This window comes from Equus przewalskii, chromosome 19, assembly GCF_037783145.1.
Source record: "Equus przewalskii isolate Varuska chromosome 19, EquPr2, whole genome shotgun sequence".
In the NCBI taxonomy this organism is placed as follows: Eukaryota; Metazoa; Chordata; class Mammalia; order Perissodactyla; family Equidae; genus Equus; species Equus przewalskii.
The window spans coordinates 6,062,281-6,090,208 of record NC_091849.1 but is presented as its reverse complement, the minus strand read 5'-3'; the positions used below and the strand labels follow the sequence as shown (position 1 = coordinate 6,090,208).

Sequence of the window (27,928 nt, the reverse complement as noted above, 5' to 3'; positions counted from 1 at the left end):
CAGATTGCAACTAAGGCTAGATTAATTCCTTCAAAGCACACTAGATTTCCACAAACATAATGATGCTGTCTGTGGTAATAAAGTCTTAGAAGTCAACATTTGAAGACTTTTTCATTTATTTCCCTACACCTGAAGTGGCAGGATAAAAATGAGATGAAAATATAGAACTTTTATATGTAAATTAATACAAAAGTAACTTTTCCAGGAAATATACAAAAAGCTCAGAATGAAAGCAAACCCTGTATGCATCTACAGGAATAAACAGTGACCTAGCAAGCCCTGGTGGGTTTATGGCACCTCCAAGCATATCTAAAATACTAGGTTACTGTCAATGGAGCAGAATTTTTCCCAAGTCCTTCTTGAAGGGAAGTTGAGGCAAACAAAGCAGACAATGAGGGGAGGATCTTGATTACCTTCATGGAGAATTGCTGAAAGTTTTTCATAAAAGCACAGAAATAACAAAAGAGGTGGCCCAAGAAGACCTATCAAGTGATTGCATGTAGGGTAGATTAGCATAGGGAGACCCTGGAAGCAAGGAGACCAGCTAAGAAAAGGATATTACAGACACCCCAGTGTGCTTTCTCTTGCCTCTTGACCTTTGAAGATACTACTTCTCTTGTCTAAAATAGGAGTCCACATACTACAGCCTGCAGGCCAAACCTGGCCCTCCCCTCTGTTTTTGCATGGCCTGCAGGCTAAGAATGAATTTTACATTTCTAAATAGTGGACAAATATCAGAAGAAGAAAATTGTTTCATGACACATGAAAATTACATGCAATTTTCAGTGTCCATAAATAAAGTTTTATGGGAACACAGCCACACGGTGTTTGTTTACCTATGTCTACGGCTGTCCTCACACTATAATGGCAGAGTTGAATCACTGCAACAGAGACCAGATGGCCAGCCAAACCTAAAATATTTACCATCTGGACCCTTACAAAACAAGTTTGCCGACTCCTGGCCTAGAACATGCTTCCCCGTCCCCACTCCCTTTCACCGCGAACTCTCATTCATTCTTCAAGCCTCACATTAGGAGGCCTTTCTGAAGACTTCCCCTACGTCACACTAGATGCCACCTCCTATTGTTCCCATAGCACAGTGTACTCCCCTCCTCACAGTAAGCATCACATCACATTGTAATTACATATTTACCTGTCCACATTCTCCATCTGCCTGTAAGCTCCATGATAACAGGGAACATCTCTAGCTTTATATTTCAATCACTACTTGGTAGTACCAGGTGTTCAGTAAATACTGAATGAATGAATGAATGAATACCTGAACCACGTGAAAACTCTCCCCTTATGCCAACGAGTTCTAGTGCATTCAATAAATAAAGGAACCCCAGAGAATGATTATTTTTCTGAAACTTTATATTCCTTGGCCTTTCTCTTCTTTCTCTATGAAGATTTTGAAAATCATCAATTTCATGACTTTTAACGACACGGATGACTCCAAAATCTCCTAACAAAGCTTCTCTTACACTTTCCAATCTTTTAAGTCCAACTATCTCCTAGATCTTTTTACCTGGAAGTCTTATAGGCTCTTCAGTTTTAAGAGGTCCAAAGCTTGGGTGCAACCTTCATACCATTCTCTGTCTCCAGCTTGTGAAACAACATCATGAATCACTGAGGCTAAACTTGGCATCGTTCTCAACATCTCCCTTTTGCTCTCCTCCAATTCACGTATTAGATATGGCTGCTTCACCCCAGAAATAACCTTGGAATCCACCTTATCTTCTTCTCTACTGTCACTGCTGAAATTCAGGCCATCATTTTCTCATCTACATTAACAGCTTTATCTAATCGTCCTATCAGCAATTCTTCACTGTTCTAGAATTCTCCTGCAAAAACAAAAATAAAAAAACCCCACCTAAATCTCATCACATTATTTCCCTACTTAAAAAATCTCTACTGGGAAAAAAATGAGCAAGGGATACGAGGACTGTTCACAGAAAGGGAAATAAAAACGTATCTTAAACACATGAAAAGATGCTCAGCTCTCACTCAAAATAAAAGACATACAACTTAAAATGACATTTAGATACAGCTTTCCTCTGTCGAATTAGCAAAGGTCCAAATGCTTGATCACACACGTGTTGGCAAGGATGTGAAGAACAAGCACTCTCACACATCACAGCGGGGAATGGAAACAGGCAACCTGACAGGGTTACCTACCAGATTTATTTGATAGGCAAGACGCCTATAAAAATTATAAATGCATATACTCTTTGACCTAGCAATTCCACTTCAAGAAACAAATCCCATAGAGATACTTGCATATGAAACATGACATGCCTACACAGTTATTCACTGAAACATTGTTTTTAAAAGCAGAAGACTGGAAACAACACAAAATGCCTATCAACTCAGCACAGGTTAAATACACTATGGCTCATACACACAATGGAAAATCTGGCAGCTGTGAATATGAATGAGCATGTTCTCTAACATACAAAGACGTCTAAAATACACTGCAAGAGGGAAAATGATGTAAAGTAATATAGTATACTACTTTTATTAAGAAGAAAGAAAAAGAAGATATGTACGTACTTGCATTAAAAAACTGGAAGGATACAAAAAAAGAGAAACAACAGAAGTGAAAGCAGAGAAAGGAAGAGTACACACACACACACACACTCCAAGTGAATGCATTACCTAGAAAATAAATTTACATAGTAAATAGATGGTGCCTTCTACTCTACCATCCCCTCACCCTCCCAAAGAAACCCCTATTAGCTGAAATAAGCATAGTATCAAGCCCATGCTCCTTCATTTTGCAAACGACACCCATCACGCTTCAGGTCCCTTTGGATCGGTGCCCCCCATGACATACTACCCCAGTCTCACTGAAATTCTCTGTCCTCAAACATGCCAGATCTTTTAGAAGTCTGTATCTTTGAATATGCTGCCCCTTCTGCCTAAAAAGGCCCTATACATACTTCAATTGTCCTAACAAAGTCCTAGACATTTTTCAAGATCAAGGTAAAATAACACCTCTTCAGGGTAACTCTTCTGGGACACCTTCCCTGACTCCCAGAGACAGCACTGGTTGCTGTACCCACTTGCCACCTGGCGTGATAACTTACCTGTTTCTGGGGCTATGTGCATAACTGTATAGCTCCTTGAGGGCAGGAGCTCTGCCTTATTCATCTTCACTTGCCAAACATCTACCTTTCCAACAAATGCTGCCTGCCTTCCTCATCCTTTCCTCAATAAACATTTGATGAATGTTTTGCCCTCCTGGGTAACAAGCGCCTTCACCTAACAAATTACACTTGTCTGAATAAGGTCCTTAAGGCAGACAGCATTATTAATCAGGAATTCTTCAGTGCCCCCCAAATCATGCCTGCATTTGGTTCACTACCACATATAATTAAAATTGCCCTTTTAAACAATTCTAATTCCTCATATTCAAAATAAGGATATTAGGGGGCCGGCCCAGTGGCGCAGCAATTAAGTTTGCACGTTCCGCTTCTCGGAAGCCTGGGGTTCGCTGGTTCGGATCCTGGGTGCGGACATGGCACCACTTGGCAAAAAGCCATGCTGTGGTAGGCATCCCACGTATAAAGTAGAGGAAGATGGGCATGGATGTTAGCTCAGGGCCAGGCTTCCTCAGCAAAAAGAGGAGGATTGGCAGTAGTTAGCTCAGGACCAATCTTCCTCAAAAAAAAAAAAAAAAAAAAAAGCAAAGATATGAGACTAGATCAGTAGTTCTTAACTTATTTAAGGCACAGAACCCTTTGAGAATCTAATGAAAACTACAATTATTCTCCCTCGTTCCCCCAACTAAAAAATACCCCTACACAAATAGATGGAAAAGTTTGACATTAATTTCAGGGGATTCACAGGGTTAATGAGGTGAAATTTTTCCAACTTTAACACTCTCTTTGAAAGATGGAAGGGTTAAAGCGAGGGGAGAAAGGATCTATCACTTTTTGATCATTTACTACGCACCAGACACTCCAGTAGGCACATTATATGCATTAATTCAGTTACTCTTCATCCCAAACCAATGAGGTACATATTATTATTCTCATTTTATAGATGAGGTAGTGGGATTCAGGAATGTTAAGTGATAAATGTATTTGTCAGTGAAGGTATATCTTTCTGACATAAAGCTCTCGATATTTTCTGTAGAGACATGCATACCCACCCCAAGATGGTCAAGAAAACCAACCAGCAGTAGCTAGTAAGTACCAGAAAAAGCAAGTCCTATGAGACACTGTCCTATTCTGTTCCCTAGCTTCTTCCCATGTCTACTATTCCATGTACCACCAAGATACCAACAAAGAAAGTAACTTCAACTAATGAGAAGGCCCAATGCCCAGCCCCCTCAATGGCTAGCAGAGAAATAACCAGCCACGGACAAGGAAGAATGGCTTTAATTAAATGAATCAATTAAAAAGTTCTATACCCAAAGAAAGGGAGGTATACAAAGACCTTTTCAGGTCTGCTCAGTTAGAAGCATATGTCTCTGTGCTATCCATCCAGGGTAGACCACTCATCAACCAGACACTCTCTGGGAGGCAGACATGCTTGGACTCAGAGTGGATCCACAATTCAGTATAATTCAGAAGAGCTCTCTTTAAAACAGAAATAAAATCTTGCTTCTTCAACTCCACAGGAGATCTGGTTCCAATTGCCTCTTCTCTCTTAAAAACTGCCTCCATGATGAGAAAGAAGGTATGATAGTTACGTATGGTTCAAGCAACTGAAGGTACTGAAGGCACAGAAGGTGGGGGGCAGGGGTATAGAACCCACCTATCATTCTCTGGAGGGCGTACAGTAGTGAAGTGTGCCCAAAGGCTCTGTGTGTCAGTTACGCCTGGGAAAGCTGCCACCAGAACTATCTGATCCCTAAGTTCATGACCTCTTCATCATGACAAGAATGTGGCCCCACGCACATAAAGCCTAGCAATAACTCTTAAGATTCACTCCAATCAGGTCCCCCTCTCTCCTTCCTGCCACTGCTTCAGCTACTGCTCTCCTCATTTAGAGTCTAGACTGTTCACCTGGTCTCCCTGCCTTTGAACTTGCATTTCTTCAACTCACTCTCCACAACAATGCTAGTTTCTAAAACACAAACCTGATCACGTCTTTCTCCTACTTAAAATCATTCAGTTGCTTGCTACCACCAGAAGGATGACATTAAAGATCTTTCATTTTGCCTTCCACGCTCTTCCAGAGCTGACTACTACCGAGGAGGTTTTCAGCCTCCTCTAGTTGATTCACATGCCCCTTGATTTTTTGAGCATTCCATACTAATCGGTCTTCTCAGAACACATAGTGCTGCCTCCCACCTTCTGTGTGTCTTTGCACAAAGCTCCTCTCTCTGTCTGGAAAAGATCTCCTCTTCATTCTACCCTTATCATCTAACCTACTCAGCTTTTATTGCTCAGTTCAAGCTTATAAACTTGGTGAAGCCTTGCCCAGTCTCTCAAGGAACTATTTCCTCTTTCGACTGTTATCACAGCCCCATGGATATAGTAGCTGACCTGTCAGTCTCTACCACTGGACTGTAAGTTCTGCAAAGGCAGAAATGACCTCTATCGGCAGCACCTAGCATGGTGCCTGCCACACAGATACTTAATAAATGTTTGTTGAAGGAATGGACAGAGAGAAGGAAGGCTGACTCTAATAAATGGAAATATCAAATAATGGATTTTGAGAGCTTTTCCTTCCTGATGCCTTTAAAGCCCACAAACTCTCAATTTCCAGAGCTCCATAGACAAATAGTCTAAAATGCCAAATGAACGTTCTAAATTATGTATGTTAATATCAGCTGCTTCCCTTCATATTGAAGGCACTCCTCAAGGTAAAATTTAAAAGAATATCTTACTGTACTTTGTCATTACTTCCCCAAAATACACTTCTATTATCCTCCTACTTTATTGTCAATCCCGGCAGCCAGTGAACAAGCATTTCCCTAAGTGTCCTTTTTGGGACACAAAAGGTATCTTTTCATAAAGGGATTCTGTGATGGAATAGGTCTGGGAAATGCTGCTCACTCCACCCCCGCACAGAGCTAGTTTTCCCTAGTTCAGAGATGCTTTCCAACAGAGAGCTGTAGGGCTTTTCCAACTCATAATTTTCCACTCTTAGTTGAATATCAAATCATTTTCTCTGTGAAACACCTAATAATGCCCAGTGGTCTACATCATACACTTTTAGAAATGCTACACTTGACCACTCCTGACTTAGGTCAATTAAAAAACACAATTTGAAAATTTGGCATGAATTTTGCCTAATGACATTACTTCATTTTATCCATGGATATAACAACATCGCCATTTCATAAAGACATTGCTTCCAGCCTAAAATGCAGAAATGAACCTTGAAAAAAATGACACAAGAAAAATAACTCAGCAGATTGTGTTTATCCCCACAGTACCATAAATAATTCCTAAACTCCTAAATTGCCTTTTTGCAAGGGAGAAAATAAAATTGAGCCATTGAGGAGCACATCACTACCTGCCTGCAAAGCTGCAGTGATCCCATGAAGCAAGAGTTTCATAAATAGTTGAAATAAAATTCAATTATATGAGCATTCTTTTTTTTTTTTTAAGTCTCTCAGAGTTTCTTTAAGGGGATGTGGGGAAGAAACTGATTAATCAACCATATATATACCAAAGTCCTGCCGCTATGCAATTTTCCATGTGGTGCTATAAACAAAACACAATCTCTTGTGGGTTTTATTAATATTAAAAATCTCTGGCTTGTTTAGGAGGCTGAATCATAAGATCCAAAAGCTAAAAGGAAATCTGGAGATTATATCTTCTAGCCCCTTACTTTACAGATGAAGAAACTAAGACCCTTAGGACTTGCCCAAGATCTCCTGTGCAAACAGTGGCCGGGCCTCGCTGGACGCAGAGCCTCCCTCTAAGTTAGCTCTTGTGCTTCCCAGTGAGTGTTCCTGTGACTCAGGCAGCACACTGCACAGCTGAGGGCAGATCAAGTGCCAGTCTTGGAAACTAGGGTGGTTTCCCTCCACATTTTACCGTTTCAATGAGGCTGGAGGAAAAATAGTAAACATCAGGATGAGGAAGGGGGAGTCCAGCCATCATTCATTTTATAATTATGTATATTGAGTGTCTACTGTGTGCCAGGCCTTGTTCTAGAAACTGGGAATACAACAGTGATCAAAACCAAAAAATTCCTTGCTCTCATGAAGCTTACATTCTAGCGTCTCCAGAGTCTTCTACCTGAGATTGACTAAAGTCAGACACGTGGCACCAAAACTTTAAAAAGGTTATATGAGAATGTGTGTGCACAAACACACACAAGATCTTCCATATGTCAGGAGCATTTCAAAAAACTCACACAGGGAGGACTTTCCAGATAAATCTCACTTCAATCCCTGTCTGGTTTAGGGAACAATCACAACACACAATAAAATACTGGGAAACTATTTCAATGGCTTCTCTAGGGAGAGAAGGAAGTTAAAAAAAGTCAAGTTCTTTTCAACCACCTTTCTCATTAAGTTAGAAAGGGAGGTAGTGAGACAAAGCTGGAAAGAAATAAGTGAATTCTGTGAAATGGTATTGGAGGAGAGAATCTTAAGCACACGATGAGCCCTGGGTAAGCTGAGAAAGAATATGCAAGACAACCACAATTTCCTCAGCCGGCTACTGTAGATGGATAAACCACTACAAAATCTCAGTGCTGTGCAACAACCACCAGAGCCTGTGGGGCTGGGGCTCAGTTGGTCCAGACTGGGCTGGGCTTCAGGTTCTGGGGTTGCTTCAGGTCCACTCCACATGCTTCTTACTATTCTAGAACCAGATGATGGATGTTCATCTCATAACAATGGCAGAAGCAAAAGAGGGCAAAACCACTGCCAGGTACATTTCAAGCCTCTTTTCGTATCACATCTGCTAATATCCCTTTAGCTACAGCAGTTGTGGCCAAGCCAAAAATCTACAGGGCAGAGAATTATACTGCTCCCACAGTGGAAAGTGCTTCAAAGTCTAGGGCAAAGTGCATGGATACAGGGAAGGGGGAAGAACTGGGAACAATAATGGACTCTCATGAAAGAAATGACCATTTGCAATAATCCAAACTTCCCCGATTTCCATTTCTTTCCAACCCGAACCTCTTATTTGGAAACTCACAAACTACTCCATCAGCTTCAAAGTGTCAAAAGCTAATGGTTGAATTGTGCTATTGGCATTACTGGTTCAGGAATAGGGTAGACAATAGGAAAAAGGAAAACAGTTGAAAATGAAATATTAGGTCCACATTGATGGGGGAAGTACTAGGAAATTAAATAACAATTGCTTTATGTTTGCCAAATATAGAAGACCTTAGACATTGAAAATAATACACAGGACAGAATCTCTGCTTTCTAGACAGACGTCTCCTATGTATAGAAATTACGGCACAGACGATATGCAATACATACAACAGCTGCAAAAACATCAGAAATGTATACACATACCACACCTTGAATCAAGTTACCAAACCTTTATTTTTATTACAATAATAGAAATATTGGTGGCACGGATTCTAAGCAGGATTAGAAAGAACTAAAAAACAAACTAGGAAACAAACTGAATTCTGTGCAAACAGTATAACTGGAATCCCCAACCAAGCTCCAAGCTAGATTTCCTAGTCAAAAAAGCACATCCTAGAGCACAGCTTCCCAGCCAAGAGAAACTGTCACCGAGGGTGGAACCAAATCTGACAGAACATTAGGAGGGAGAGGGTAGATGTTTGAAAGTCATTAAATATTGAGAATCCCCGTGCTGACAATATAAATGATATAGCAATAACATCAGAGTCTTAAAGTACCAGAATCAAGCATGACAAGCAGAAGGGTTATCTTTATGGAACTTGTCAATGTACACCCACTCACATTCCCTGATGAAGTGACTTTTTTGGAGAATGATGTTATATACAGAAACCTAAAGCTACTCAAGTAAGATATACATGTATTCCATTTACGAAAAAGCAACTTAAAAAAAACAAACAAAAGAAAAGTCACAAACCTGGAGAATACAATTGCAAAACATAAAAATAACAAATGATCAGTGTTGAAAATAAATGATGAATTCCTATCAATCAATTTAAAAAAGACAAACAGAAAAATAAGCCCCACCCCAAAATGAACAAAAGAAAAACTAAATGTGTCAACTGAATATATAAAAATGTGTTCAATCTTAATAGTTATCAGGTAAATGCAAACAAAACCACAGTGAGATACTATTTTAAACCTACCAGATTGGCTAGGTAAGGTGAAACAAGGTCAAGTGTTGAAGAGGATATGGAGCAACAAGAATTTTCATACAAAGGCTCCAGGCAGTATAAATTGACCCATCTGCTTTAGGAAACAATCTGCTGCTATCCAATAAAGCTAAAGATGCTCATAAGTATTGACTTAGCAATTCGTTGGTAAATAAAATACACCCTAGAGAAGCTCTTACACTTAGACATACAGGATGTATAAGAATGTTCAGCAGTAGCATTTGTAATAGCAAAAAAATTGGAAACAACCAAATGTCCACTAAAGAATGGATGAACAGACTATGGTATATTCATCCAATAGAATTTAAGCAGCGCAAAATGAATGAACTAGGCGCCGGCCCTGTGGCCGAGTGGTTAAGTTGGAGCACTCCACTTCGGGGGCCCAGGGTTTCGCTGGTTCGGATCCTGAGTATGGACATGGCACCGCTCATCAAGCCATGCTGAGGTGGCATCCCACATGGCACAACTAGAGGCACTCACAACTGGAATATACAACTATGTACTGGGGGACTTTGGGGAGAAGAAGAAGGAGGAGGAAAAAAAAGAAGATTGGCAACAGTTGTTAGCTCAGGTGCCAATCTTTAAAAAGAGAAAAATGAATGAACTAAAACTCTACACAAGCCAACATAAGTGAACTTCAATATATTGCATGAAAAACTCAGAAAAAGACATATAGCATGATTCCATTTGTTAAAGTATAAAAGCTTGTGAAAGCTAATTTGTTTCACAATATAAAAAGTAAAACTATAATGAAAGTCAAGGTAATAAAACAAAATTCAGCACAGTGATAGCTCATAGGAGGGAAGGTAAAAGGGATGATACCGAGAGGGAGAGACACACAGGGAACTTCAACTGTAAAATGTCCTATCTCTTAAGCTGGGCAGTAGATACTGGACTGACAGATATAACAAAGAACTGGAAAATACAGAGAGAGAGACAGATAAACAGACAGGCAGATGGGCTGACAAAGTAACAGGATAAAGAAAAAATATTTTTTTAAAAAAATGAGGGAGACTTGAACATAATTATGACAAAGAATAAAGAATGAATAGAGGAAGAACAAAGTCGGAGGACTCACACTTCCCAATTTCAAAACTTACTATGTAGTTACGGGAATCAAAACAGTGTGGTACCAGCATGAGAAGAGAAACATAGAACAATGGAACAGAACTGAGAGTCCAGAAATAAATCCATACATCTATGATCAATTGACTTTCAACAGGGGTGCCAAGATCTTTCAATGCAGAAGGAACAGTTTCTTCAACAAATGGCAATGGAACAACTGGATGTTCACATGCAAAAGAATGAAGTTGGACTTCTACCTCACACCATATACAGAAATTACCAAAAAACGGATCAAGGGCCTAAATGTAATGGTTTAAAACCACAAAACTCTTAGAAGAAAACATAGGAGTGAATATTCTTGACCTTGGATTTGGCAATGAATTTTTAGATATGACATCAAAAACAGGAGAAAGAGATGAAAATGAACAGATAAATTAGACTTCATCAAAATTAAAAATTTTTGTGCTTCAAAGGACATTATAAAGAAAATGAAAAGCCAACCCACAGAATCGGAGAAAACATTTACAAATCAAACATCTATTCTGGTATCCAAAATATATAAAGACCTCTTACAATTCAACAACAAAAAGACAAATAATCCAATTTTAAAATTCAGCAAAGGATTTGAAAAGACACTTTCCAAAGAAGATATACAAATGGCTAACAAGTATATGAAAAGATGTTTAACATTATTAGTCACTAAGGAAATGAAAATCAAAATCACAATGAGGTACTACTTCACACCTTCTAGGATGGCTATAAAACAAAATAAAACAATACAAAGCAAACAGAAAATAACAAGAATTGGCAAGAATGTGGAGAAATCAGACTCTCCTATATTGCTGGTGAGAATGTAAAACGGTTTAGCTGCTGTGGAAGACAGTTCAGTACATCCTCAAAAAAGTTAAACATAGAATTCCAACCAGACTCAGCAATTCCACTTCTAGTTATATAGCCCAAAGAATTGAAAACAGGGATTCAAACAAATATATGTACATGCATGTTCATAGCAGCACTATTCACAATAGTGACAATATGGTAATAGCCCAAATGTTCACCAACGAATGAATGGATAAATTGTAACATATGGTGCACGCTTCGGCAGCACATATACTAAAATTGGAACAATACAGAGAAGATTAGCATGGCCCCTGTGCAAGGATGACACACAAATTCGTGAAGCATTCCATATTTTTCAAAACAGCATGGTACTGGTACAAAAACAGGTACACATATCAATGGAACAGAATTGAAAGCCCAGAAATAAAACCACACAACTATGGACAGCTAATCTTCAAGAAAGGAGCTGAGGGCCTACAATGGAGAAAAGAAAGTCTCCTCAACAAATGGTGCTGGGAAAACTGGACAGCCACATGTAAAAGAATGAAAATTGACCATTCTTTTTCACCATTCACTAAAATAAACTCAAAATGGATGAAAGACCTAAAGATTAGGGCTGAAACAATAAGTCTTCTAGAAGAGAATATAGGCAGTACACTCTTTGACATCAGTTTCAGAAGAATCTTTTCAGACACCATAACCCCTCAGACGAGGGAAACAATAGAAAGAATAAACAAATGGGACTTCATCAGACTAAAGAGCTTCTTCAAGGCAAGGGAAAACAGGATTGAAACAAAAAAAAAGCCCAGTAACTTGGAAAAAATATTTACAAGTTATTTATCCAACAAAGGGTTAATCTCCATAATATATAAAGAACTCACACAGCTCAACAACAAAAAGTCAAACAACCCGATCACAAAATGGGCAGGGGACATGAACAGACATTTCTCCAAACAAGATATACGGATGGCCAATAGACACATGAAAAGATGCTCATCATCACTAATCATCAGGGAAATGCAAATCAAAACTACACTAAGATATCACCTTACACCTGTTAGAATGACAAAAATATCCAAAACCAAGAGTGACAAATGTTGGAGAGGTTGTGGAGAAAAAGGAACCCTCATACACTGTTGGTGGGAATGCAAAGTGGTGTAGCCACTATGGAAAACAGTATGGAGATTTCTCAAAAAGTTAAAAATAGAAATACTTTATGACCCAGCCATCCCACTACTGGGTATCTATCCTAAGAACCTTACATCAGCAATTCCAAAAGTCCCATGTACCCCTATGTTCATTGCAGCATTATTCACAACAGCCAAGTCATGCAACCAACCTAAGTGCCCAGCAACTGATGACTGGATAAAGAAGATATGGTACATATATACAATGGAATACTACTCAGCCATAAAAAAGGACAAAGGCATCCCATTCACAACAACATGGATAGACCTTGAGGGTATTATGTTGAGTGAAATAAGCCAGACAGAGAAAGACGAACTCTGTATGACTCCACTCATAGGTGGTAGTTAACATATAGACAAAGAGAACTGATTGGTGGTTACCAGGGGAAAAGGGGGGGTGGGGGGAGGGCACTAGGGGTGAAGTGGAGTACCTATGACATGACTAATAATAATGTACAACTGTAATTTCACAAGGTTAACTATCATAATCTTAATTTAAAAAAATTGTAACATATGCATTCAATGGAATATTATTCATCCACAAAAAAGACTGAAGTACTGATATATGCTACAAAGGATGTACCTCCAAAACATTATGCTAAGTAAAAGTCAGATACAAAAGGTCACATATGGTAAGACTCCATTTATATGAAACTGTAATACATAAATTCATAAAGACAGAATGCTGACTGTGGTTGCCAGGGGCTTGGGGGAGGGATGGGGGGAGAAACTGCTTAATGGGTAAGAGGTTTTCCTTCGGAGTAACGGAAATCACAGAGAACTAAACAGAGGAAGTCATTGTACAACACTGTAAACATACTAAATGCCACTGAATTGTTCTCTTTAAAATGGCTAATTTGCTGTTATGTGAATTTCATCTCAACAAATTAATTAAACAAATTTTTTTAAAAAGAATGAATAGAAAATATGCAGTAGGAAAATGGGGATAAGTGACGTGATCAAATTCTAAGGCATAGAATCTGGCATAAAGTCCAGAGGCAACGCCACTAGGCTCAGCAAAGAGGAGAAACACTATGAAAATACAGGGGAGTCCCAGGATAGAGAAGAGGGGTATTGAGAGTTCACTTAAAGTGGCTTAGATGCCCTCAGTAGAACAGAAAGTGTTTATGTCAAGCATATAAAGATGAGAATAAAGTTATAATCTGAGGTGGGAAGATAAAAAGAAAATATGTATCCTTTCACATGCTGCTAGAAAACAACTGAGCCAATAACTTCTGGAAACATGTTAAACTATGCTAGCAACCAGAGAAAAGGAAATTAAAACAATGCCAGTACACGACTTCTTCCCTCTTGGATGGAAAGAGCAACGCTATTGATAGCGTTCAGTGTTGGTGAAAGTGTGGGAAAAAAGAGGTACTTTTAAATACTGCAGGTGCTTTTTTCCATTGTATCTGGCAATATACATTATAAACCTTGGAGGGGGAAAAAGCCAGCAATTCCAGTTCTATAAACATATCCCAAGGAAACACTAAGACAAATGTGCAAGGACATGTGTATAAAGACTATTTCTTGTCAACAACTCATCAACACAGAAATGGTGATTTGTGTAAAAGACCAGCAAAAAGATTCATCCACAATAGCTATGCGGCCATTAACAATGAAGATGTAGATAAGTTGTAATACAAAAAGACACTCGTGTCAAATTTGTTATGGAAAAGCAGAACACACAAAAAATTCAAAGTGTGATTCTATTTTCATAAAATTATACGATATTTACATATAGGTATACCTAATAATCATATATATGCATATTTTTAATTTTATGCAGGTGACAATGTCTAATTACTTTTATTTTCTTTCTTATACTTTACTTTCTTAATTTTTTCAATGATTATAGATTTCTCTTCTATCAGAAGAAAATCTCACCATCTTATTGCCCTTGTGAAAAGGGAAAAAGGACAAAGGCTAAATAAATATTTGAACAGACATCTCTATTCTGATGGCTTGAAAATATGTCACTAGGAGGCCTACAAGGCAAAACCTACACACAAGGCTGATACATATTTGTTTGCTTTTCTGAAAGAGCACTAAAAGGGCCAAGACTGACTTAAAGCAAGGGAAGGTTAAGAGGATGAGAAAAGGAAGGGAGAGAGAGAGAAAGAAAAGAGGGAGAGAGAGGAAGTTAGGGAAGGAGCCAGAGTGACAGTCACTTAGTCTCAACTGATCATTTTATCTCAAAAACACACTATGCTTAATTCTTATGCTTAACTAATGATGTATTAAATATACACTAGATACAATACACTCACACTTTTCTGGCACCACACAGTTATGTCATGCAATTATCCTTTCACCTGCAGCGTCTTCACAACCCAACCTAGAGTTTGGTTCCCTTATGGACTCATAACCCCACTATCCCTCACTCTAATTACAACTGACATCCCTGAACAAGTGTACAAAAGAACCAGTAGAGCACTCTGAAAAGTAAACAAACAGGCAAATTTTAATTGAGAGTCAAAACTTAAAGAAGTGACCTACACAAGATGAATTTCATGTTTTCTGGTCTTTTTCTTACATGCTTTTGTCCCAGAGGTGGGCCCGAGTTACAGAGCTGCACAACCTCATGAGCAGCTAAGACGTGAAGAGAAACCCGTCTTTCTGTTCACAGACAAAGGGCTTCTGTGAGCAGAATGGAGAGAACCCAGAAGGGGATGCCCTCGTTCTACCTGCACAAGTGTCAACCTAACCCCTGAGTTACACATGCACAGCACAGGCTCAGAACAGCATAATAAAAGCTGAGGAAACTTAACTGAGTCTTGCACCATTCACACAAGCTTCAGATTAAGCTCTAAAGCACACATGCACAGGGTAGACACAAATCAGCACAGTAAAGACTTACACTGAGATATGAATCACTGCCTACAGGAAGCAAGTCAAAACCAAGGCCTAAACCTCCCCAGGTTGATGATCTACTAAAACAAAATGTCAACAGTCTTCACAGGATTATAACAGAACACAGAGTCTATACAACTTACCATTGACAATGTCCAACATACAATCCAAAATTATTTGACAAAGAACAAGAAAAATGTGACCAATTCTCAAGAGAAGTCAATCTTAAGATGATCTGGATGCTGGAACTATGACAGATATTTTAAAGCAACTACTGAAACTATGCTCCATGATGTAAAGAAAAACACAGTTTAGGAATAAAAATATAGGAATTCTGAACAGAGAAGTAACAACCAAAAAAGAGAACCAAGTACAAATTTGAAAACTAAAAGAAATATGAAATACAAAAACTGTATTTGATGACCAAGGCAGCAGAGTGGAAATGATAGAAGAAAAGTCAATGAACATGGAGCTGAATCTATAGAAATTATTTAATATGAAAAACAGAAAGAGAAAGAGAAAATGGTGAACAGGTTCTTGGGATCTTCGGGGATAAAGTCAAAAGATGTAATTTGAGTTCCAGAAGGGAAGGATGAAAAGATAGAGACAGAAAAATAATCAGAAGAAATAATGGGCAGAAACTTCCCCAAATTGGTGAAAGACAAATTTATAGATTCAAGCTCAGTGAACCTAAAAACAGATAAACTCAAAGAAAACCACACCTAGACACATCAAAATGACACTGCTGAAAACCACAGATAAAGAAAAAAATCTTGAAAACAGCTAGAGAAAGATAACACATTACATACAGTTGAACAATGATTGAAATGATTATCAGTTTCTCTGCAGAAACTAGAGACAGAAGACAATGGAATAACATCTTCAAATTGTTGCAAAACAGATTTATCAAGACAATGGAACAACATGTTCAAATTGCTGCAAAAAAAAAAAAGATTTATCAATCCAGAATTCCACAGTATTCAATAAAAACATCTTCCATGATAAAGGGTAAATGAAGACATTCTCAGATAAAGGAACACTAAAAAACTCATCACCAGCAGACATTTCTGTAAGAAAGGGTAAGTAAAGGAAGTTTTCCAAACTGAAGGGAAAAAATACCAGAAGGAAACTTGGATCTTGAAGAATGGAGGAAGAGCAAGAGAAATGGTAAACAACCAGATAAATATAAAAGAGTACTATTTTCCTCTCAAGTTCTTTAAAATGCAACTGCTTAGAGCAAAAAGTTTAACATTGAATGGTGTGGTTTTCAATGTATGTAGATATAATACAGGTAACTATTAACAATATAAAGGTAACTGAGGAGGAGGGTAAGTAAGACTAGAATGGGTATTTTAACATAAATAAAACAGACTTCAAGAAAAAAGAGAATTACCAGAGATAAAGATGGATATTTCATAATGATAAAAGCAGCAATTTACGCAGACCACATAACAGCTATAAAAGTGTATGCACCTAATAATGTAGCTTCAAAAAACATGAAAAACAAAAAGTCCATAATCATAGTAGAAAATTTTAACATTTTTCTGAGAAATTGATAGATCACTAACACCCCCTCAAAAAACCAGCAGACATAGAAGAGCTGAACGCTATTTAATTACATTCATCTATTCAATATTTATAGAACATTCCACTCCAAGGTTTTTTTCCTCAAAACAAATGGAAACATATATGCACACAAAGACTTGTATACAAGTATTCATAACAGCTTTACTTGTAATAGCCAAAAACTGGGAACAACCTAAATATCCATAAATAAGTGAATGGATAAACAAATTGGGGTATATCTATACAATGGAACACTACTCAAAACAGAGAGGAATGAATTGATACATAAAACATTGACTGATATGCACAAAAACGTAAACAAATCTCAAAATCACTATGCTGAGGGAAAGAAGCAAAGTATAAAGAATACATACTGTATGTTTCCATTTATACAAAACCCTAGAAAATCCAAACTAATCTATAACGACAGAGGTACATCAGTGGTTGCCTGGAGACAGGGGTGGAAGGAGGGAAAGACTACAAAAAAGTGCACAAGGAAACATTAGTTGATGATGAAAATGTTTATTATCTTGATTGTGGTGATGGTTTCACGGGTATATACATATGCCAAAAATGAATCAAATTATACCCCTTAAATATGTGTACTTCATTATACTTTAATTATATCCTCCCAAATTGGGGAATGTATTCAACCTATCCTAAAGACAGGGTTTGCAAAGCATGGTCTGAGTGCACGTCATTCACAAGAACTACTCAGGGTATTTGTTTAAAATGTACATCTTGGTCCCTATCCTAGACCTACAAAATCTGATACTCTACGAGCAGACATTTTAAATAAGCTATCCAAGCGACTACTAGGCACACAACTGAGAACCACTGTTTAAGACCGACTTCAAATGCCTCCACTGCTCTAACTGATGAACATAGTTCCCTCTTCATATCTCTTAAAGCTTGATCTCATGAATGGCACTTATGCTACCACGCTCTAATTACACAGACTTATCTTCTCTACTGTACTCCAAGTTTTACAGAGAGAAGTCACATCTTACCAATTTTTGTATCCTCCTCTTTGTCTAGCATAGTGCCCTACACACAAAAGATGCTAACGATATGAACAGCCTGTCTGCTTGTATATAACACCATACTGGTGTAGTCTTGGTCCATGCCATCTAAGAGTTCACCAACTTAGATCAGTAACACTGAATGGTGTAAGTGTGTACAGAGGCTGAAGAGACTGGCTACCCAAGAGAGGAAAAGACTAGAAACAGATTTACACCTACATAGGAAAACAAGCATTAGGTATGCCAATTAGGCATCCAAGCAAAGATAAAGTACATAACCCCTTGCAAACAGGAACCTAACTTACTCTGGAATGCACATTTTGAATACCCCATCACCAATATTCCATCCTGAATGTAACCAGGTCAAGGGCTTGGCACAATCTTCTCCAACTCCTCCCTCCTCCCTATTCTGCCCACTGTACTTCTGTTATAAACACTTACCATGTGGTACTGTAATCATCTATGTTTATGTCTGTGTGTGCTGTGCTATTCTTGAAGGCAAGGACAATATTTATTCACTTTTCTACAGTGTTAGAAGGAATTTAAGAAATATTTCACAAACAAATGAACAAAAAAATGATTGTTTAAAACTGGAAAGTGTTCATGTACATATTTACAAGGTTTTCCCAAAAGAGTCAATTTTTAAATTTTAACAAAGAGGTAAGGAAGGCAATACTGTTTTTAAAAAGTTATTTTCCACTACAGAGCATTTTCGCCCCCCTGGCCTATGTACTGGCTTCCAAATTTCACAGGGGCTGAATAAATGCTAATTTCCTTCCTGGCATGATCACAGCACATCATCACCCTGGTGATGGTTTTAGATGTCTGTGCCCCACACACTATCTGAAAAGACACTAGCAGCCTGAGTCAGCCCAATGGGAAATCAGTGTGTAGTATCTGGGGATGTGACTCAGCACCTCTCCTCAAAACACCTCCTCATGGCGGCGGGCCTGGTGGCGCAGCGGTTAAGTTCGCACGTTCCGCTTCTCAGTGGCCCGGGGTTCACCAGTTTGGATCCTGGGTGCAGACATGGCACCACTTGGCACACCATGCTGTGGTAGGTGTCCCACATATAAAGTAGAGGAAGATGGTCACGAATGTTAGCTCAGGGCCAGTCTTCCTCAGCAAAAAGAGGATGACTGGCAGCAGTTAGCTCAGGGATAATCTTCCTCAAAAGAAAAAAACAACAAAAAAAAACACCTCCTCAAGGGAAAAAATAATCAAACCATCATGACAACGGTCACAACCACATCACAATTATTAAGTGAAAGGAATCTGAAAGCAACGGTGAAGACATTATAACTTAAAGAAGAAATAAAGTAAAATTCTGTAAGATATTAGCTTATTCTGCCCACAAAATCTGGAAGGGCCTTAGCTATTCCATGCACAAAAATACATACATGCCATAGTCAACTTAAATGTGTAACAAAGTGTTTTTAGTAACTTTTCAAATTATCAATCTAATTTCATACTTTTAATTAAATGCACGTTTTCATAGGAGATAATACATATGCTGGCATAGCCCTTCTTTAGGGCTTCTATAGAACAGAGTTCTTTTTGCTCTTGTTTGTTTCCTTTGGTTTCAGTTCTTCATTCTACGTTAGACACAATAATTTATTTGAAATGAACTTCTAGCCACTTCAAAATCATGCAATTTACTGTTTGGGTAGCACAGCACAGTAGTTAACTATTGTTGGAAAGACCTGGGCAAGTCGCACTACCACCGTGCAGCCATTTGATCCTGATCGCCTTTATCAGGCTCTGTAAAATGGAACAACAATAGCATCGACCTCAGAGCCTTGTTACTAAGGTTAAATGAAGGAAATCATCTAAAGCATTTGGTGAGATGAAGGCATACAGTAAGGGCTCAATTGATGTCTGCTAGTATCATTGCTCCATGAGCTTCTTTGGTTTCCAATTATTTCATCAGTTACCTGCAACTCTAAAAGAACTATAAAGAAGGAGAATCTTACAACCACCAATTTTACTGTTTCTTGGAAGTTCTATTATAAAAGGTGGGGGAGGGGTGGATAGGAGAGGGGAGTGAAGGGAAGAAAATGTAGGAGAAAAGATAGAGTGGCAAAACAGAACTAAGGGGACGAAGCGTACATAGTCTTTCTCTATGTCACGGGAACTCAGACAACAGAAAACTAACTACACTTGCAAATAACATCTGTGGTTAGTGACTGCCAGGCACACAGTTTAAAAATTTTAATTACAGACATCAAAACACATTCACATCTGAGAACACAGAGCAGAACTTGTCATAATAACTTCAACTTTAAATAGCAAAGCCTACACAGAATTTCTTTTATGAAATCGTCTCTTCTTCCTTTTCTTTAGTCTTACTCTCTTGCAAGATATTTAAATCTTATGTGTACAATTTCTCAACAGCTTAAAGTGCATCCTACCACCACTGTGACTCGCTCAAACATATTTGCATCTTAGGTGTCTTCTTTTCTTTTTTTTAACTTCTTTGCTTTTTTCCACTTTGCCATTTCCTTCAAGAATACCCGATATGACTGATCAAACTGTAAAACAGCAGTCTCATTAATGTGCAATAATGACTTGGAAACCTGTTTCAGATAACCATATTCAGACCAATTACTGTGTGAATAAACCTCATAAAAACCCATCAAGGAAATTGGAACACATACAAGGAAGCACAATCCCAAGTGGCAACCAAAAAGTAAGCTGCTCATCCTCTGATCTGCTTTCCTAATTCTGGCCTCCTGACACCAGCACTCCTGGAGGAAGCCTAGGATTCCTTCAAATCTTTTGTCTAAAAAACAAAACAAAACACACAGAAACACCACAAAGGTATTTGAAGTTGGCTCCTACTCAAGAAAAGATTAAATCTTACATATCTGCTTTCAGTATTTTGTGTTTCTCTTAAGATCCATATACACTCTTAGCCCTGATTTTTCTGTTTCTTTTTACTCTTGATTTTCTTTTTCTTTCTAAAATCAATCACTCAATCTAGAATTATGGATACAGAGACAACTAAGATCAAAGAAGTAATATAGTTCCAACTAGTCAGAGATTGTTCCTATGACATGCAGGACAGCCTTGTTTAAATATTTCCTATTATGGGGACTCTCTGTTGATAAACAGCTCTGACCACTTGGAAAACGTTTTCAAAAACAACATCAGCGGGGCCAGCCCGGGGCCGAGTGGCTGGGTTGCGCGCTCGGCTTCAGTGGTCCGGGGTTTCGCTGGGTGGGATTCTGGGCACGGACATGGCACCGTTCATCAGGCCATGCTGGCGTGGCATCCCATATAGCACAACCAGATGCACTCACAACTAGAACGTGTGCAACTATGCACTTGGGGGCTTTGGGAAGAACAAGAAGAGAAAAACAGAAGACTGGCAACAGATGTTAGCTCAAGTGCCAATCTTTAGAAAAACATCAGCAATTAATTTTCACTGAATGTTTATGACGTGCCAGACCTTGTGCTAAGCTCTTTCCATGTATCACCTCGATTAATCCTTATAATGAAACCTTGGAGAGAGGTAGGTATTAAGGTTAACTATGAGAAAACCAAGACTCACAGGGGTTAAGCAACTTGCCTGAAGACACACAGCTTTCAATCGACAGAGCTGTGACAACAACTTGGGGTTTCAGACACCCAAGCCCAGGCCTCACAACCTTTACTCATGGGTCCTAATTTGCGACCTCTGTGCTCCCTCTTCTCTAAGACAGACCTGTCCAAGAAGCATTTGGCACTGTGCTTGGTTTTCCCCCAAGCCCTCCTTACCAGAATGGAAATGAATCTGTGAGCCTACAGAGTCCAGGCCCCACAGACGAGGGTTACCTGAGAGTAAGGAGGGAGGCCAGGCCCCCGGCCTCCCAGCCCAGGTAACACAAATTCCTGCACTTCACTGTCACCTCATCAGTTCTGTCTCACTCCTTTCTTATTCTCTAACCCCATGACCTTACCCATGGTCTATCCACATTTTTTAGTCACCAAGAGGGACTGGTCTTCTCCATTCTGCTGCAGGAGCCCCTGTAACCAACTGTGAGCCAGCACTGCCCTCAAGGGCCACAGAGCAAATGCCCTTCTATGGGAGCACAGGAGCGGGGCAGAAAGGGAATGACTATGGGACGGTAGAATCCAAATCAGTTCCCCTCCACTTAATACTTATACAGTGAGCCCCTGCTCAAATGCCAATCCCAACCAAATTCCCCTGAAAAACTTATACTCTGAAAAAATATTTTTTAAATTAAATCCAGAAGTTTTTAAAAAACGCACAACTCTGCAATTAAGTTTAGAAATAATCATTTTTATTAAGCAATGGTCCTGCAGACAAGACCTAGAAAGATCTTTCTCAAGTACCTATAGATACAGGTAGAATTTAATGAAAGACCTCATTTTCCCACTTACCCCTCAATCAGGTGGCTCTGCCAAAACTGAGGGCGGCCAACAACTAAACCTTACAGGCCTAAGTATTTTTATATTGTGTTTTATTATATTTATGAAATATCTGCTGAAGTTGGGGGACTATTCTAAATGCAATAAGAACAAAAAAGGATTATACATTGGCTTTGCTCTTAAATAGTTTGGAAGACAAACCACTCAAGCGACATGCATCAAATGCGTGTAGGGCAATTACAAAGCAACACAGCAACAAATACAAAATCATGAAGCACAGCTCCAACTCCTAAGTGCTGACAAGGAAGAGTTCTGCAAACAAGAAGCCTTTGCAAAATTAGATGGGAGAAATTAAGTTCTTCCAGAGTTAAGTGTCAGAGATAAGTCTGTAGGGCAATATGACAGGAGAAAGATGGTGAGGCTATCCCTAAAGGAGGACGTAAATCCACATGTAAGCCAAGTTAAATGAGAAAAGTGCTTTTTAAGAGAGTCTGTAAATAAAGTGCTGGATTCTTTTCTACCTGAATTTACCAGTTGTTGTTCCATCACACCACAGCCAAGAACTTCTAGCCATTCTCCATGGAAGTTGATCTCCATCTCGAAGGAAGGATGAGTAAAAGGAAAGTAGCAGTCTACCCATCTAATGTCCAGTCCTGCAAAGACGCCAAACAAAAGCAAACAAATAGCGTTAAAAGGCAGTCTACCCTGGGGCTGGCCCCGTGGCCAAGTGGTTGAGTTCCCGCGCTGTGCTGCAGGCAGCCCAGTGTTTCGTTGGTTCGAATCCTGGGCACGGACATGGCACTGCTCATCAAACCATGCTGAGGCAGTGTCCCACATGCCACAACTAGAAGGACCCACAACGAAGAACATACAACTATGTACCAGGGGGCTTTGGGGAGAAAAAGGAAAAAAGTAAAATTTAAAAAAAAAAAAAAAGGCAGTCTACTCTTTCTTATGATCAAGTCTGCCCTTCAGCTAATGACATCAATGACTACATTCTGAGTAAAATAAATAGCAAACAAATTAATTTGCAACACATTAGGCAGTGGCAGTAAATCTTAAAATTTGTAAAAAACTGGGCATGTCTTTTCCAATATGAAAAACACTTTGTACAGTTCCAGGACTCTCTAAAACCAAATCAATCACCCGTCAAATCCCTGCAACCACCTTGGCAGGGGAAAAAATTAGGTCAAGAACACAGAAAAGCAAGTAAGTTTGCTAGTTCCTATAAGTGAAAATGACATCTCAGAGTTAAAGAAAAAGTATTTTTACTACATTGTCTTTCAAACTTACATATCAATACTATGACCAATTTAGGATAAACTAATCAACTGTCACTTTCACAAGTCTATGTATTAATTTTTAATTAAGTTTACAGGAGCTAATAAATTTAAATAAAATAAGATCTATCAACTACATTTAAGCAAAACATTTAAAAAGTCCACAAAATTTTTCTACAGATGAATGATAAATATACTTAAATCTAAACAAGCAAAGTACATGCTAAATGCCAGAGTGAATTTCTCAATAGGCAATTGTAAATATGGCACTCATGAACAATGATATTACTATTTAACAAAGGAAAAGACTAACGAATCCAAAACAATTAAAGCCTGAGAGCAGAGGTCACTAAAGAGAAACCAGATGAGAATGTCACCTAGTAGCTAGATGCCCACTGTGAGGAACGCACAAAACGCAGGCATTAGACAATCATCTACCAGTCCCCTCCCTGTGTTTCTTTCACTTCCTGTAATGATCTTTCTCCTCTTCTTTCAGGCAACACTCCTGATTCTGATTTTCCATGGTAAAATGTCCCTCTATGAATTTAAAATATTGTTTTCTCGCCCAAGAATATCTCCATTTTAAACCTTGTGGAAATGAATAAAAATAATAATAAAAATGGCTTCCGTTTATTGAATACATACTATGCCTCTATCATCCCACTTCACATATAGGGAAAAAGACTATTAGAAAGGATGAGTGTTTTACCCAAAGGCATACAGCTAGCAGATGACTAGGCTAAACCCAGGTCTACCAAACTCCTAAACTCCTGCTCCTAACAATTAAAACATAATACCTGCCCATTAAAAAAGATATTTCAAGGAGCAAAATCAGATGGGAACAGAATTATGAAACATGAAGGCCTTTCCTATGCCCCAAATTACATAGGAGAAAGTAGGTTTTTCTTTCATTGTTCTGTTTTACTTGCACTTATTTTCCTAGTTACTTGCTGTGTACGGCAAGTGACAGCTGATTTCTGCTTACAATAGTAATACAATATTTACCCTTTTAATATACGTGTGGTATAACAAACATTAAACTGTACAAAAATAGTGTACAATTTGATAAATGTTGACGTATGTACACATCCATGAAACTATCACTACAATCAATATAATGAACATATCCATCACCCCCAAAAGTTTCCTCGTGCCCTTTTGTAATCCTACCCATCTGTCCATCACCTGTACCTCTTCTCACCCCCCATATCCTCAGGTAACCATTAATCCCCTTTCTGTCACTATAGTTGACTTTGCATTTCCAATTTTATAAAAATGGAACCATACAGAATGTACTCTTTTTTTGTCTGGCTTCATTTATTTATTCTTTATTTATTATTACTTAGCATAATTATTTTAAGATTCACTCATGTTATTGCACATATCAATAGTCCATTCCTTTTCATTACTGAGTAGCTTTCACCAACATTTTTTCTAACTAGGAAAAAAGCTGGCCCCATTGCAGGCCATTGGGGAAATGTCTACAAGACTCCTGAGTAGTCGAGACTTTTCTGTATGGAAGCTCCTCTGTGCAGAGCAATTGCTTATTCTTGATTACATTCTGCGAAGAAGGTATCTGTACACCTGTGTGACTGCCCATCTTTGGGACCAACAATCTCCTACTAATATTTTTATTCAAAAGCTCCAGAGACAATCCTGCTGGCAAACAGAAATGTGTGATGTGCTGGGATATGTAATGAGTGCAGAAGGACTGGTAGACAAAACATTTTTATCACTCTTTTTTTCTAATGCCTGGCAGGTAAGCACTAATCACCTTCTGAAAACAATTTAGAGAAACAAATTTTCTGTACATAGCTTTTTATACCTGGCTTGAATTTTACCAAAAGCAACAAGAGTATTCATGGTCCTTTCATCATCATATGGTTAAACATCACCTCAGCGCCTGGAACATAGGTGAGGTCTACATTAATTTTCTTTGTACGTCCTTATTTTATTCCTTTGGACAGGCTAAACAAACAGCTTAGTTTACATAGCTTTATATCTCATACCTGTAAAATCTTAAGTTCTCCCTAGTAAGAAAGGATTTTTAAGATATTAATAAGTCCACAAAATAATCCCAAGTGTTGGTTAAAGTAATTCAATTATCAATGTTGCTTAAGCCCGAACTAAATCCCTGCTGCACGACATCTATGGGAAGCTGAGCTTCTACCAACACAGGACCCTCTCACCCACACCCGTCCGAGCTGTCTGTACTGACGGCGCCATCAAAGAACCAGGATTAAACTGAAAAGTTATGTGGCGGTCTCTCCTCTCCTCCAGGAACCTTCTTTTTACTGAGGGGCTTTTGCTTTACCACTTCTGAAACTAGAAAAAAATTATAACTTTGGATTAAAATTTTTTGCTGTTGAATAAATTCTTAAGATTAAAATGCCCATGTGTTGGTTACATCAACTCAAGGGTTGCTCCTTTTTGGTTTAAGATCTCAGCCACAAGGCCCTCGAGTTCTTCTTGCTCAATCCTCTGACAAGCATCTCTTTCAGTAGCAATCAAAGATAATTTTTCCACACTGAGAGATACACACAGCAAAGCCTGAAAAGGCAGGAAAGTCAGCCAGAGTTTTTCAGAACCCAGGAAGATGACTTATATTAACGATCTATGGAGTAGAACTCATTGATAATAATAAATATCACAGAAACTAAGACAGAAAACACCGATTGGCAAAAGTTTTGCCAATAGGACTGGGAAGTTTTTAATCCTTTTCACTTCCTCAGATCCTTTGCTAAAAGTTTCCTTTTTAAATCCATATGATCCTACAAAGAATGACGAATGCATAAACCATGCATTTTCTTTGCTCCACTACTTTAAGTACTTCTTCAGTTCTTAAATTCTGCTTCGCTCACATTAACAGGCAAAAGCCAAAATCTACAAAACTCCATTTTTGAGAAGCCCATGGCTCTACCTCAAGCACAAATGGTCATTATTTGAAAGTAAATTATATTAGATAATGTGAAATTTTTGCCAAAACATCGTATTCTTTTATATATTCTAACAATTTAAATTTCAGATACATTGACACATTAATAGTAATTTTTTTTAAATCGCTGGTAGTGGAATCATTTGTTGAAAACTTTTATATTACTCCCAAAATACACTGTTGTCTTGTTTTCTCCCTATAACCTCAAAATTATAGTAAGGATTATTATATCTGATTGAAAAATCATCTTGACATGCATCTTGTATTAAAAGATGTGATACTGAATAACCAGCTCAAACTATGTTGAGTATGACTTATTTTACATGTCAAGTATCAGGAGTCAGTGAAAAAATCCACCAAAGACTGATGTATTTTGTGTTATATACTAATAGAGGGAAACTTTTTGTAAACATGTCCAAATCATATGGATTCATTATGAATTAGAATGATCTGTTACTGAGGTGATAGAGGAAAATTAAATGCGTGTCTATTATATATCTAAAGAAAATAATGCCAAAGTATTTTCTTTCTTTGGGTTTTTCCTGTATTTGGATGTAATAATTTATTAAACCATATTTACAAATGAAGTTCAGAGCTTTTTAAAAATTATCTTGGAACTCTGAGATTACAGTAACTGTCAAAAATTACACACCTGAGTTTTTAGCCTAGAGTCAAGCAGAAGAAAGAACACCTTAGAATAAACCAAACCTGGATTCAAGTTTCAGATATCCACCTTTTTTCTTGTGAAATCGTGAGCAGGTTAATTAACCTCTCTGAGTCCCAGCTACCTCATCTCCACACTGTGCAAAATGGCAGCTATTCACCCAGTGGTTTTGAGTAAAGAACCTTCAGGAGCCCAGCTTTTCTCGGAAACAGAGATCCTCTTTGGAGATCTCGGCACTGACTCTGCTTTCTCTCTTGAATGAGGATGCTGAATTTTTTCAAGAATGAGGAGAGCTCAAAGTCTAGAAGCATTCCCTCAATTTGGACCTCAGACTTGATTAGTGAAATTCCTTCAGGATAATGATGTGAGCCCAAACAGAAGACGTATAGCAAGAACTCTCATTCTCTCAGCTCTGGCAAGATCCTACCTGCCACAGGAGCTAGAGGCCAGGAAACGCAGCTCTGCATCTTGATCACTCCATGTACCAGCCTCTCGACTTCTGGACCCTTGGCAAGACCAATCAATAACACAGTGCAGAGGTGCATCCGTGTGGGGGGCTTGGGGGGCAGGGTCTCTTCCCACCAACCTCTGACTCCTATGCAATGTTGCGGGGCCTAACCACTCTGACATACTGTGAATATCAAATAGATGTCATTCCACCCACCCTCAAAATAAATCTTATATAAACATAATACATTTCATTTCCCTGACTTACTGACTCATTTAGGGATTCCTCCTCTGTTTCCCATGCCCCTTATATTTAAAGCTGAGACTCTGCTATCAGAACCGCCTCCCAGAGGTGTTAGAGTCTAAACTATGAAAGGTTGATGGCCCAAACTAGAGCATCGATCAGTGATTTTACATATCCTACCCAAGGCTACCCTTCACTGAAGCAG

At 38.5% G+C, this 27,928-nt stretch overlaps 1 protein-coding gene and 1 non-coding gene across 51 annotated transcripts in view; one reads left to right on the top strand and one right to left on the bottom strand.

Moving 5' to 3' along the window:
- Positions 1 to 27,928, bottom strand: part of FARS2 (phenylalanyl-tRNA synthetase 2, mitochondrial) — a 466,357-nt gene that overhangs the window by 297,224 nt on the left and 141,205 nt on the right. For 41 of the 50 annotated variants that reach the window (XR_011529896.1, XR_011529892.1, XR_011529891.1 and 38 more), the window contains one exon: positions 22,675 to 22,806. The exons of the other annotated variants lie outside the window; for them this stretch is intronic. Coding sequence is in view for 35 of the 41 variants with exons in the window: in XM_070585028.1 (XP_070441129.1) it covers positions 22,675 to 22,806 (132 nt within the window). In the remaining 6 variants the exon portion in view is untranslated. The remainder of the gene's footprint in view (positions 1 to 22,674; positions 22,807 to 27,928) is intronic. 50 annotated transcript variants of the gene reach the window in all.
- On the top strand, positions 11,401 to 11,507 carry LOC139077543 (U6 spliceosomal RNA). Its single transcript, XR_011530166.1, has one exon. It is a non-coding gene; the product is annotated as a U6 spliceosomal RNA (small nuclear RNA).